Source organism: Phocoena phocoena, chromosome 8, assembly GCF_963924675.1.
Source record: "Phocoena phocoena chromosome 8, mPhoPho1.1, whole genome shotgun sequence".
NCBI classification, from domain to species: Eukaryota; Metazoa; Chordata; class Mammalia; order Artiodactyla; family Phocoenidae; genus Phocoena; species Phocoena phocoena.
In genome coordinates this window covers 64,018,104-64,031,301 of record NC_089226.1, presented here as the reverse complement: position 1 = coordinate 64,031,301, position 13,198 = coordinate 64,018,104, and the positions used below count along the sequence as shown (strand labels likewise).

Here is a 13,198-nt window from a genome sequence, read left to right as displayed (position 1 = left end):
AGGGAAGCCCCTGTTTTAGATTTTTTATAGGATAATTTGTTAAATCTATATATTTTCTTTTTTTTTTTTTTTTTTTTTTTTTTTCTTTTGTGGTACGCGGGCCTCTCACTGTTGTGGCCTCTCCCATTGCAGAGCACAGGCTCCGGATGCGCAGGCTCAGTGGCCATGGCTCACGGGCCTAGCCGCTCCGTGGCATGTGGGATCTTCCCGGACGGGGGCATGAACCCGTGTCCCCTGCACCGGCAGGCGGACTCTCAACCACTGCGCCACCAGGGAAGCCCTATATATTTTCTTATAATTTTCTATTTATTTTACACTCTGGAACCTTAAGCTCTGAGTGTTAAAAAGGTACTTTTTAAACTCAGTGAACAAAAGAGAAGACATATCTTTGGGCGTATAATAAGTACAGCGCTCATTAATAGAAGTATAATGTGAGCCACATGCAGTTTACAAATTTTCTAGTTAGCACATTAAGGAAAGTAAGAATAAATTCATTTTAATTAATTTTAATACATTTTACTTGAACTGAAATGTCAAAAATATCATTTCAACATGAAACCACATAAAAATTATTACTATTTCACATTCTTTTTTTTGTACCAACTCTTTAAAATGTGTATATTTCACACTCATAGCACATCTCAGTTCAGACCTGGCACATTTTAGTGTCTCTTCCCCACAGCCACATGTAGCTAGTAGCCATTGTATTCAGCAGTGCAGTACTAGTACTTTCATTGGTAATACCTATTTCAAACTCTTGTATGTTAATTACTTTTTACATTATAATTACTTATTTTAACTTTAGCTTTCATCCATTTAACCATAAAGTACTAATTATATGCTGAATACAATCTAGTGTTTTAAGCATTCAAAACGAAAACAACTATTTCCATCTGGAATAATGGGAATTATGGGTAGAGATACGGTATAGTCATTCTAGACAAAGCAAGTCTAGATCAGAGCTTATAAGCACAGGGCACAGTTAGGAAGTGATCAGTAGTCCAGTTTTGTTGGTATATAGGGTGTGAGAAGGGGAGGATTTGAGAAATAAGTTTAGGAAGGTAGGCTAGACATTGCACTCAGATTGTAGAGAAGTTTGAGTACAGGCTAAGGAATATAGAATATTGATTTGGTATTGGATAGTCGTTGAGGACTTTTGAGCTGTGGATGACAAAAGAAAGGATATTTTTAAAAACGAATAAAAATGTTTACCTATGGAGAGAGATGAAACAGGGATGGAAGTGAAACTTCTCTAAGTGTATTTTATTGTATAGATTTGACTTTAGAACCAAGTAAATATTTCATGTAATTATAAAACCAATTAAATCAAATTGAAAAAAGAAACGGAAATGTTAAAAATCTAAAGTAACCTTACACCCGTTAGTAGGATGGCTACTAATCAAAAAGAAAAAAAACCCCAGAAAGTAACAAGTGCTGGTGAGGATATGAAGAAATTGAAATCCCTGTGCACTGTTGATAGGAGCATAAAATGGTTTGGCTGCTGTGAAAAACAATATGGCATTTCCTCAAAAAATTAAAAATAAGATTCAGCAGTCCCATTTCTGGGTGTATACCTGAAAGAATTGGAAGCAGGGTCTCAAGAGATACTTGCACACCCATGTTCATAGCAGCATTATTCACAGTAGCCAAAAGGCGGAAACAACTCAAGTGTCCTTTAATGGATGAATGAAACAAAGTGTGGTATATACATACAATGGAATATTATTCAGCCTTAAAAAGGAAGGAAATTTTGAAACATATTACAACATGGATGAACTTTAAGGACATTATGCTAAGCAAACTAAGCCTATCACAAAGATATGCTATATGATTCCACTTACATGAAGTACCTAGAGTAGCCCAATTCATAGAGGCTGAGAGTTAAAGGATGGTTGTCAGGGAGTTGGGGGAGGCGGGAGGGGGAATGTTATTTAAGGGGTATAGAGTTTCAGTTTTGCAGGATGAGAAGAGTTCTGGAGATTGCTTGCACAACAGTGTGAAAGTACTTAATGTTATTGAACCATACACTTAAAAATGGTTAAGATGGTAAATTTTATGTTATGTATATTTTAACAAAATTTTAAAAAATTAAACAATCTAAAGCAAAATGAAAGAAATTTAACAATATATTGAGTTGATGGGGATTTGACTATCTAGAAGAATTATTTCAAATTGTTTCCTTGAAAAAAGTAATTTGGCTGTGTGTCCCTTCTGGGATAAATCTTAAGGACAAAAGATTTGAAAGAAATCTTAAACTATTTTCAGTTGCTATATTCTGAAATTTTAAAATATGTGATATTAATGTATCTAGTATATATATACACACACATGTGTGTATATATATATATGTGTGTATATATATATACTTAATAGTATGTAAAGGAAATAGCTAATTATGTTTATGACATTAAGAACCAAGATTTTTCAGTGTTAGAGAAAAGAAATACAAATCTATACAAAGCTGGAAAGTTAAGGTCAAATTATATCCCCATGCAGAGAGAATGGCTTTGTTAACACTATAAGGTAAATGACAGCGGAATGATATAGGTAGAAGTATAACTGATTCACTTTGCTGTATAGCAGAAACTAACACAACATTGGGAATCAACTATATGCCAATAAAAATTAATTTTAAAAAAATGACAAAAGAACATATTAAACCACCCTAAGGGATACAATAGGCAAAGTTCAAAAATTGTTAAATCCTGCAAATGACCCAGTTTCTTCAACAAGTAAATTACAAGACCAAAAAAAGAACCAAACCTGTAGTTAAGTGCTGTGGAGAGCAAATACCATGTGTGGACCTTTTTTGTCCTGATTTGAACAAACCAGCTGTCCAAAAAAAAAAAAATTAAGACTCTTGGAAACTGTCAGCACACTCAATAGCTACTTATGATAGTTAGGAATTTTGGTTAATTAATCTCTGACAATGGTATTATAGTTGTGTTAAAAAGAAAAGAAATCCTTATCTTTTAAAGGTATTAATGTAGTTGTACATGTAATGATATGTCTTGGATTTGCTTCAATATAATCAAAGGTAAAGGATATAGAGAAAACCAGATTGGTTGTATGTTAATTGTTGAAGCTGTATATGGGAATATAGGGCATCATAATACTAGTTTCTCTACTTTCATATGTGTTTGAGACTTTCCATTAAAAGATTCCAAAGAGCCCTGAAATAACTAAGTTTAAATTTTTAATGGAGGCATCCAGTAGACTGCTGGGAAATTTGAGACTGGTATTTGATTAGAAAAGTTGAATCAGAGATAGAGAATTCAAAGTTATCTATCATCTGTCTATCTATCTATCTGTCACCATATGCTTGAAGCCATGTGTACATCCATATACATGGAAATGACTGAATTTAGCAAAGAAAAGTGAGAGATTAGCTAACAGAATGTTAGAGAAATCTCAGGTTTGAGGGTGAGGAGAAGAGAAAAACTAGAGAAGTAATGATCTGTAACACAGAAGAAAAATACAGTTCACTGGAGGTGAGTTTTACACTGAAGGATGTTTAATCCTATGCAAGGGTCAATAGAAAATTCCTACTGAGAAGAAGTCATTACTTTTGTCCAGGAGGGGGTTTCAGTAGAGTGAGGGATGGTTAAGCCAGGTTGCAAGGGAGGCAGTGAAGATGAGAGGCAGTAACTGGATAGGATACCTTGCTCAAGGAAAAGCCTTGGTTTTCTTTAGTGTGAGTGGTTTTATACAGAAAGGATCTGTGCAAGAGCAAGAAGTTAAAGATAAAAGAACTCAGGAAGAAGGAGATTGAAATGAAAACAAGAGTAAAGTGGGAACTAGAGGAAAAAAGGAAGGATGGGTAAAGATAGAAATTTTAAAGTAGAAGGGAGAGATGTTGAAGGAATTCACTCAGTCTGTCTTACAAGTAAATCACGTTATGGGTGATGCAGAGGTCCAGGCCAAAACTAGGAACTAGAGGGCTTCCCTGGTGGCGCAGTGGTTGAGAGTCTGCCTGCCAATGCAGGGGACACGAGTTCATACCCGGGCCCGGGAAGATCCCACATGTCGCAGAGCAGCTGGGCCCATGAACCATGGCTGCTGAGCCTGCACATCCTGCGTGCCCAGAGCCTGTGCTCCGCAACGGGGGAGGCCACAACAGTAAGAGGCCCGCGTACCGCAAAAAAAAAAAAAAAAAACTAGGAACTAGAGAGACGCAGGAAAAAAACATAATTCTGTTTTAAAAATAAGATTTGTGACTTTTACTATATTTTGTAACCCTTATTCTTTTTTAAATGAGTAGTAAGTTGAAGTAAATGTCCAAAAGTTAAATTAGAAATAGTAATTATACATTATATTGTACCTGTATTTCCATAGAAATCATGTTTCCTAAAAATATTTGAGAGTAAAAATCCAGTGCATTAAGGGCTTCCCTGGTGGCGCAGTGGTTAAGAATCCGCCTGCTAATGCAGGGGACCCGGGTTCAAGCCCTGGCCTGGGAAGATCCCCTATGCCACAGAGCAGCTAAGCCTGTGCGCCACAACTACTGAGCCTGCACTATAGAGCCTGCAAGCCACAACTACTGAACCCACGTGCCACAACTACTGAGCCCACGTGCCACAACTACTGAAGCCCGTGCTCCACAACAAGAGAAACCACCGCAATGAGAAGCCCGCACACTGCAACGAAGAGTGGCCCCCGCTCCCCACAACTGGAGAAAGCCTGCGCCCAGCAATGAAGACCCAATGCAGCCAAAAATAAATAAATTTTTTTTAAAAAGAGCCCTTTAAAAAAAAAAAAAATCCAGTGCATTAGAGAAGCATGTCATTTACAAGATTACTGAAGACTTCTGTTCTCTTTCTTTTTTTCTGCCCTGCGTCCCCCCCCACCCCCTTACCCTAAAGTGCCCAGTTCCTCTCTATCTGGTACACATTCAGTATTTGTCTTTGTTTTCTCTTAGTAACACACTCTAATTAGCATTGATTTACGATAATGTTAGTAAATGGTTATAAAGGTATTGCAGCTGTAGAATCATGTATTTTTTAAACTTTGGGTATAATTTTACTTTTTTTTAATACTGAAATATGGATATAATCTTATTAACATCTAATTTCTGTATTGATACTTTTTTTCTGGATTGTTGGATTTGTGGTTTAAAAATTCATTTAATTATGTTTTAATCCTTAACTTAGAAGTTAACAGCTTGCAAACATTTGCTATTCCAGGCTCTATATTTCTCAGTATACTCTCAGGGTTTCTTTATCCCTTTCCACTAGCCTTATTTCTTGTTTGTTTGGTAAGTATATAAAATGGAATCGGGAGACTAGAAAGAAATAACTTTAAATAGAATGATGGGAATGCAGATGGCATCCTAGTCCCATTAGTCTCTGGAAGCATAGACTTATTAGTTTTAAAGGGGGGTTAATGTTACAGTAATATCTGTTAAGTCCCTCCGTAAGGAGATGTTATAGTTTGGCATTTTTCTAGAACAGGGTTATCATAGACTTAATTGCATTTATAGGCTCTGTTCTAGCCTTTGCTTTCTATACTGTTTTGTAATTCAAATAGTCCAAGAATGTTGGTGGGCCCAAGGAGTTAAGTCCCATGGCAGGAGGTGGTGTTTTCAAGCATAGGAATTGAAAAAATTTTGCTCTTGAAGTTTTATTCATAGGCTAATGGCTAACATTAACTATTTGGATATAGTCACTAAGTTTAATCACAAGTGCCAGTTTGTTTTAGCTGGTCTCATTTTAGTTATAATTTGGTCAGAGAAAGGGCTAGATCAGATGGGTTCTTCTGCTCTGCTCAAGAGATGTTACGCAGAGTATCCACCCCATACCCCAAAAGAAAGAAACTGGTTGAGGTTTGCCTTAGGTGAATATATATCTATGTGAATAAGATGGAAAAGTACAAAGTGCTTATGAGTTCTTGTTATTTTGTAGTGTTCTGGACTCGGTGCCTCATTCTGCTATATGCTCTCCTATTTAGTTGGGAGGCCAGTTGTCTATAAATACCTAACTGAGAAAGCAGTAAAATGGTCACAGCAGGTAAACATGTATTTTTAAATTATTTGATGTAATTCTTTGGCTACTTGGGGGGTCAGTGTATAATATCTACATAAATTAACTCAGACTCAGGGCTTTGATAAAAATGATCTTTTGAAAATTAAGTGGTAGGCAAATAATGAATGTTAATTATTTCAAATATGATGTTTTTGTAACAGTAATCTTAATTCTTTATTCCTAATAACTGCAATCAGAGCACAAAAGTCAAAGTGTCAATGTAAAGGCATCCATATATTTAGACACCTCACCTGTTTTGTGTTGATGCAGGATGCTGTCAGTGGGTCTCTGAAAAACTTGTATCAGCCAACTCTTTTAAGGCATTTCATCAGTGGGAAGAACTTATCTTCCGTTAGGGTCTCTGCAAAGACTAGCAGTGATAAATAGAAGGTCTACTGCCCAGGAAAGTCTAGCATAGTATTGCTAAGAATCTTATTCTTATAAAGAATCAGAAGAAGCAGACTATTAAATCAGAGGAATTTTAGAAATTTACCCCTTTGTTTTACAGGTTAGGAAATTAAGAGAAATTAAGCATTTTGTCCAAAATCAAAATCACTATTTGTGTAGCAAGATCTAGGAAGTATAAACTGTAATCAGTGCTTTTATTTAGTCAGCTAAATGTTTCTATATGCTTGTTTAACCTCATCTATCAATGATGAATGAATTCACTTATGTGAAGTACATTAACATAAAGATTATCTGAATTTTTAATTGGAGGCCAGGTTTATTGATGTACTATACTAGCCCTTTATATTACAGGACGTTAAAGGCATTAAAAAGTTGGTCATTTGATATCTATCTTATATATAGTTATAAATTTAATTTTGCCTTTTTAGGTTTAAAATGTTGTTGAGCCATATTATCTAGGCTGATGTAGAGCCATCTTTAGTAGTATAACATTACACTATAAGCACAATCTTAAAAACTTTCATCTGATGTTATTTAGCTCTGGTAATGAACATTTGATAAGCAGTTCATTGTCATTTTCAAGCTCCTTATTTGATCATTTCTGTTGGGTAAATGCTGAGCTATCAGGGATAAGAATTTGAAATAAGGTATTTTATAATCAGTTTATTTTCAGGCTTGGCTTTATCTTGATCCTAACTTGTTTCTTTCTTGTGACAGGTTGAACGTCATAGAGAACATCTCATTAACTACATTATATTTTTGAGAATAACACCATTTCTGCCTAACTGGTTTATTAATATTACATCTCCTGTGATAAACGTGCCATTGAAAGTTTTTTTTATTGGCACTTTTCTAGGTAAGCCCTCTGGTTCATGCTGTGTTAGAACTCATTGTGTACATGTCTAGCAGTGTCCAGCTGGGCTAGATTTTGTGCTCTTTGCAGGCATGCCAGCACCATATATAACTGGTGGGCACAGAGCCTGGCCCATATAAATAGATGCTCGGAAATGTTTGTTGGTTTGTGTTGATTTAAATTTTTTTTTTTTAAACAAGAGCACTCTCTGCTGGATATTTTTTTAATCATGTAGAATTAAGCAGGACTTTTTAACTCCATTCTCTCCCTCAGTGGAGAGAAAAAAAAAAATTGAAGATGCCTTCAGTACTTTCTCCTTTGTCTTCTAATCAGGTACTGAAATACTGAACTTTAATTTTCAATAGAAAATTGATCCTATCTTTTTATTAACATAGAACTTATTATGGGCATTACTGAAAGTTTGAGGGAAAGCAAGGATGAACAAGAAGTTTCTTGCTTTCAAGGAGCTAACACTTAATTTTGAAATTAATCAGTGGGTGTAAAGATTCATTTATATATTTGTGAATTCTGATAGTTCTTTAATAAGAGTATTCTGCTTTTCTTCCAAATTTAAGGTGAATTGTTTAGATACCAACAAAATGAGCAGATTCTTCAAATATTGACTGTCTGTTAAAGCTTTACAATAATACTTAATTTTTTATTGCTATTTTTAGAAAAATTTATAGACAAACTTAAAAATCTTAGGTTCTCTATAAAAGTGGGAAAAAAATCTTAGCAGGGGTAATTTTGGATTTTGTAAAATAATATTACACTGATAGAATCAGAAGAGAGAATTTTTGTACTGTCTCCTTATTTTACAGATGAAATACCTAGAGATAAAGTTAACTTCAGCTTTGGCTAAAGTAATTTTTCCAATTTGTTCTGGCTTTTAATAAAATGTGGCTGTTCCACCATGCTTTTCTGTAAACTGCTCTTTTTACTCATATATTTTGAGTATCTTTCCATTTCTGAGTATCTCCTACCACTCATTTTTAAGTATACTCTATCAAGGGTGAATGACAATTTACTCAATCTTATTTTTGAAGACTTAGATTGTTTCCAGATTTTTATTATTATAATTCTTTGATGAGCATCCTTGAGACTAGATCTTTGTTCATATACATTAATATTTCCTAAAGTTGAAATTGGTGGATCATAGCACATTCATTTTTTAAGGCTGTTGATAAGTTTTGTAAAATTATTTTCTGGAGACTTTCCTTGGGTTTTTAAATTCATTATCCTTAAGCGGTGATTATGAAAGACTGAATTCTTTATATGGAAATAAACTTGAGGGGCTTTAAATTAAAGTCTTCCAATTGTAAATCACTATATTCTTAGAAGAAATTGTATACACACAGTATTTTAATTTTTAAAAATAATTGATTGTTTTTTACCATATGTTTTTACTTTCTATTTTAGGTGTTGCACCTCCCTCTTTTGTAGCAATTAAGGCAGGAACAACATTGTACCAGCTTACAACAGCAGGGGAAGCTGTTTCCTGGAACTCAGTATTTGTTCTAATGATTTTGGCTCTTCTTTCTATTCTGCCAGCCATCTTCCAAAAAAAACTAAAGCAGAAATTTGAGTGAATAATCCTCTGGGTTTTAGTTTTCCTATCATCTTCACCATCATCATCTCTCAGGATTGGCAGGTTTATGTGTTAAATCACCTCTTCAGTAAATGAAACAGGAATTTGTAAAATAAAATTTCCTATCTGGTGGTTAAAATAATGTATTTAAGTGGCAAAGGAGAGAAGAAATAAAAATGGAAATTGGTATACCATGAAAAGTGCTGTCAGTAGTTACGATAGACATCTCCTAAATTACTATTCCAAGGCTATAGATAATAAATGTAGCAGCATAGTAGGAAATTCTTGACCCAACTGATTAACTCAATATATTTCATGAACTGGCCGTACTTACCCTTGACTTAATAATTTAATATTTTTCTCTCTATTCCATACTATAACTAAAATAGGAAAAGCAAATACAAAATTCAAAAGCAAAGATACAGTATTGCTGTTTTGACTAATGTCAGCCTTCTTTCAGAGCATAAACTTGAAAACTAAAGCTCAAAAGAGATTTACATTTTCTTCCTTTTTACCTTTGAGGTAGTAGACTTGTTTTGAAGTTGCATCTTAGTGGACTACTGAATTTGGAAAAGATATCAAGTTATATCTATTTAGTGAATTTTATTTTTGTCTTCTGTTCTAGATTATCATGGATTGGTCTGAAATTTAAAATTCTGACCAGTCTGTTTTCATCTGTTTCCTAGCTTTCAAAATATTTCCACTGTGCATATACAAAATGGCAATGACATGATAATTGTATCATATTGGTGTTGATAATTTATATTCAGATAATATTTTGTTACACAGTTCCCCTTTACTATCTCACAAGGGTATCAAAAAAGCAAACATTCAAAGTATGCAGTTTTTAGATGTTAGATTAATTATGTTACTTTATATTTTGAAACAAAAGCAGTGTCAGTACAGCACTCAAGTAGTTGAATATAGTTTATTTGTTCCAATGACTGTAAAATTTACCTCATTTATTTATTAGTCTGGTCATTAAAGTATGTATTATGTAATTATTGTTTTTTATGCATGATACATAAGAATGCCTTGTTTCATTTCTAGTGATGGCTTTTTTGTTTGGGGCTGCTTTTGATTAATGCAGTTTCCCTATTTAGGATTTTTACTTTCTATATCAAAGTAAAATTAAATTCTCATATGGTAACTACTATTTAAATAGTCCTGGAAAAACTAAACAGCTTTTCGCTGCTTGCTTAACGGTAATAGCCTCGATCGCTTGATTCTAGGACATAGAGTAAAGTACTCTGTCAGTTTTACCTTCACCCAAGACTGTCATGTTGAAAAGTACTTTAGCTGTGGAAGAAATCCTTGTATGTTTTTATTGTGAGAGGTATGATCAGCCTCAAAGCCAGTTTCTACTACATAATGTGGACTGATTATTTTTTCTATCGCAGTATTAACAAATGGATTTATTGTAAATACAAAAAAATATATTAATTAATATACTATTCTTATGTCACCTGGACTTTTGTGTGAAATTATTTATTGTTATTTCTAGCAAGGTTTTCTTCCTTTCTTATTGACCAGAGACTGAGTGATAAAGCTTTTGTTATTTTTACAAACAAAACATAGCCTTTTTGGACAAAGCTCACTAAATATTACTGTATAAAATGTAATTGAGTAAATTTTTATCAGACTTTTAAAAATAAGAGTTTGGACTCAGGAGCAGCCTCACTATTCCCTTATGTATATATTGTACTTACTCTATTCTCAGAGTATTTTCCCTATCCTTATCATTGATCCTGTCCCTTTGCTGATTATTTTTTCTGTTAGAAAACTGTAGTTGTCACTTAAGGTGAGGTATATTTTCTTCTCCCAAGAGAATAGCCAGTCTTTCCACATTCATCATCATTGTCTGTCAAGAAAGAACCTTCAGCAGGCTGAACTCTAAATGCATTTGGTGGCCTATATTCATGGATTCACAGACTTGGCCTGATGTCAGATGTAGATTCAAGCTTCAGCCACATCTTGAAGACAGCTACATAGTAATAACCACCAGAGGGCAAGTATGTGTAGTGGGGAGGCGAGCAGGCTAACTAGGAAGTTGACACACTGAGACTGTTCACCTCTTAGTTAATGGCCTCTCTCTGGAGCTCTATTACTTTGAGTGTAATATTTCTAAAACACTTAATAAATGTAAATTAAAATGTAAGAATAATAAATTGTACTGAAAAACTTAAATGTAGCACTTGGGATTTATTTCATGGAAGTATTTGTATTTAAAAACACTTTCATTGAATAAAAATATTCTTTTGAAATTCTGTGCACATTTTCACCTCTAAGAACAAAGAAATTGTTTTTTAAACCTTTAATTTTTATAGTTGGCTTTTGAGAATCTTAAGGCATTAAAAAATTTTTTTTTAAGGCATTTAAAATTTAAATTGTAGAGGTAAGTAAGTACAGGTAAACATTTATTTAAGTATCTGTATATATATAATTTCTCTATAAAGGAATTGATCTCAGAGAGAGCAGTGAGCAGTCCTGAAGAGAGATTTTAGTTCCCTGCCCAGGAATTGGACCTAGGTAGCCTGGATGAAAACCAGGAATGGTAGCCACCAGACCACCAGGGGCTAGAGGCTAGAAGCAAAGTGGCCCTAGCTCTTTCCCCTGTTTGAAAGGAAGAATGTCTTGTTCAAGGAGGCAAAAACTGTAAAAACAGGTACAAGGTTTATTATTAAAGACAGCACAATGTATGGGAGAGCACACAGAGAAGCAGTTTGTTTAAGACAGAAGTAAGGCAGAAATACCCAGAGAGAAAGGGTATGGGCATCCTCTAATGAGGAGGAGCACAGTAAGTCAGAAGCCAGGCAGAAATAGACGCCTGGAAAGGAGTGTGGGCTTCCTGAATGAGGAGCGCAATAAAGAGGTGATTTAAATCACATATAGGACAGCCCTTCCGGGTCTTTGTTTACATTTAGCCAATTATCTTGTTTCTTTTTTCACACCTGACTGGTCCTAGGACTCTCCCCGACATGCATGTGCAACTTTTTTTTTTTTTTTTTTTTTGCGGTACGCAGGCCTCTCACTGCTGTGGCCTCTTCCCGTTGCGGAGCACAGGCTCCGGACGCACAGGCCCAGCGGCCATGGCTCACAGGCCTAGCCGCTCCGCGGCATGTGGGATCTTCCCGGACCGGGGCACGAACCCATGTCCCCTGCATCGGCGGACTCTCAACCACTGCACCACCAGGGAAGCCCTGTCTTGATGTTTTAAGGTGGATCTTACTGCAGTTTCAATACTCTACTGATTATTGCTCTTTCTCTGTTTTCTTCCTTACCTGGGTGACTTTGGAGGATGTTGTTTAAGCTTTAGGCCTCATTTTTCTCATCTGGACTAAGTGAGCTCTAAGGTCCAGGTTCCTTACAGCTCAGACATGATAGGATTCTCTGAAATTAATGAGATACATTAATAGACCCTTCTAAGTAAAAATATTAAATTAAGCAGCCTTTGCTTTGTCTAGCTTGTTTTTTTGTTGTTTTAAAAATTTATTATTTTTTGGCTGCGTTGGGTCTTCGTTGCTGTGTGAGGGCTTTCTCTAGTTGTGAGTGGGGGCTACTCTTCATTGCAGTGTGCGGGCTTCTCATTGCAGTGGCTTCTCTTGTGGAGCACGGGCTGTAGATGCGCAGGCTCAGTAGTTGTGGCTCGTGGGCTCTAGAGTGCAGGCTCAGTAGTTGTGGTGTACGGGCCCAGTTGCTCTGCGGCATGTGGAATCTTCCTGGACTAGGGCTCGAACCCATGTCACCTGCATTGGTGGGCAGATTCTTAACCACTGTGCCACCAGGGAAGTCCTGTCTAGCTTGTTTTATAGCTTATAGTGCCAGATGTAGATTTCACATACACTATCTCATTTAAATAAATTAACCATTTTATTTGCAATGAAAGACTTGAGAAAACAGAACAAGGGCTATTTCCATTTGGTTACTTTGCTAGTAATATGATGTAGGGTAAAATGGAAATTGTTTAGGGGGCTAAAAGGACTTTTCTGAAGAGTCTTTTCATCCTAGAAATACTTGGTATGAAAAACAGAAGTCATAATATCAAGTCTGATGACCACTTCGAGTTATATGGGATGGTACTTTGAGAATAGAAGGTGGGGGAACTCACTAACTCCTATATTATATTTTGGGGGCCTGTCTGGGTTCCTTAATCTAAGGTTTACTATCATGTAACATCTGGAGCTGTGCCAAGTGGGTACTCTTGTCATGATGACTGAACTGTTAGATAAAGACTGCCAGGAAGGACTTCCCTGGTGGCGGTCCAGTGGTTAAGACTCCACGCTTCCACTGCAGGAGGTGCAGGTTCAATCCCTGGTTGGGAAATTAAGA

General features: G+C 35.6%; 1 protein-coding gene across 1 annotated transcript in view; it reads left to right on the top strand.

Moving 5' to 3' along the window:
- The window catches only part of TMEM41B (transmembrane protein 41B), a 31,121-nt gene extending 20,071 nt beyond the window's left edge, over positions 1-11,050 (top strand). The window contains exons 4-7 of the mRNA XM_065882527.1: positions 5,161-5,254; positions 5,901-6,005; positions 7,146-7,284; positions 8,701-11,050. Of these exons, the coding sequence (XP_065738599.1) occupies positions 5,161-5,254; positions 5,901-6,005; positions 7,146-7,284; positions 8,701-8,870 (508 nt within the window). The 3' untranslated portion in view covers positions 8,871-11,050. The remainder of the gene's footprint in view (positions 1-5,160; positions 5,255-5,900; positions 6,006-7,145; positions 7,285-8,700) is intronic.
- Positions 11,051-13,198: the final 2,148 nt, after the last annotated feature.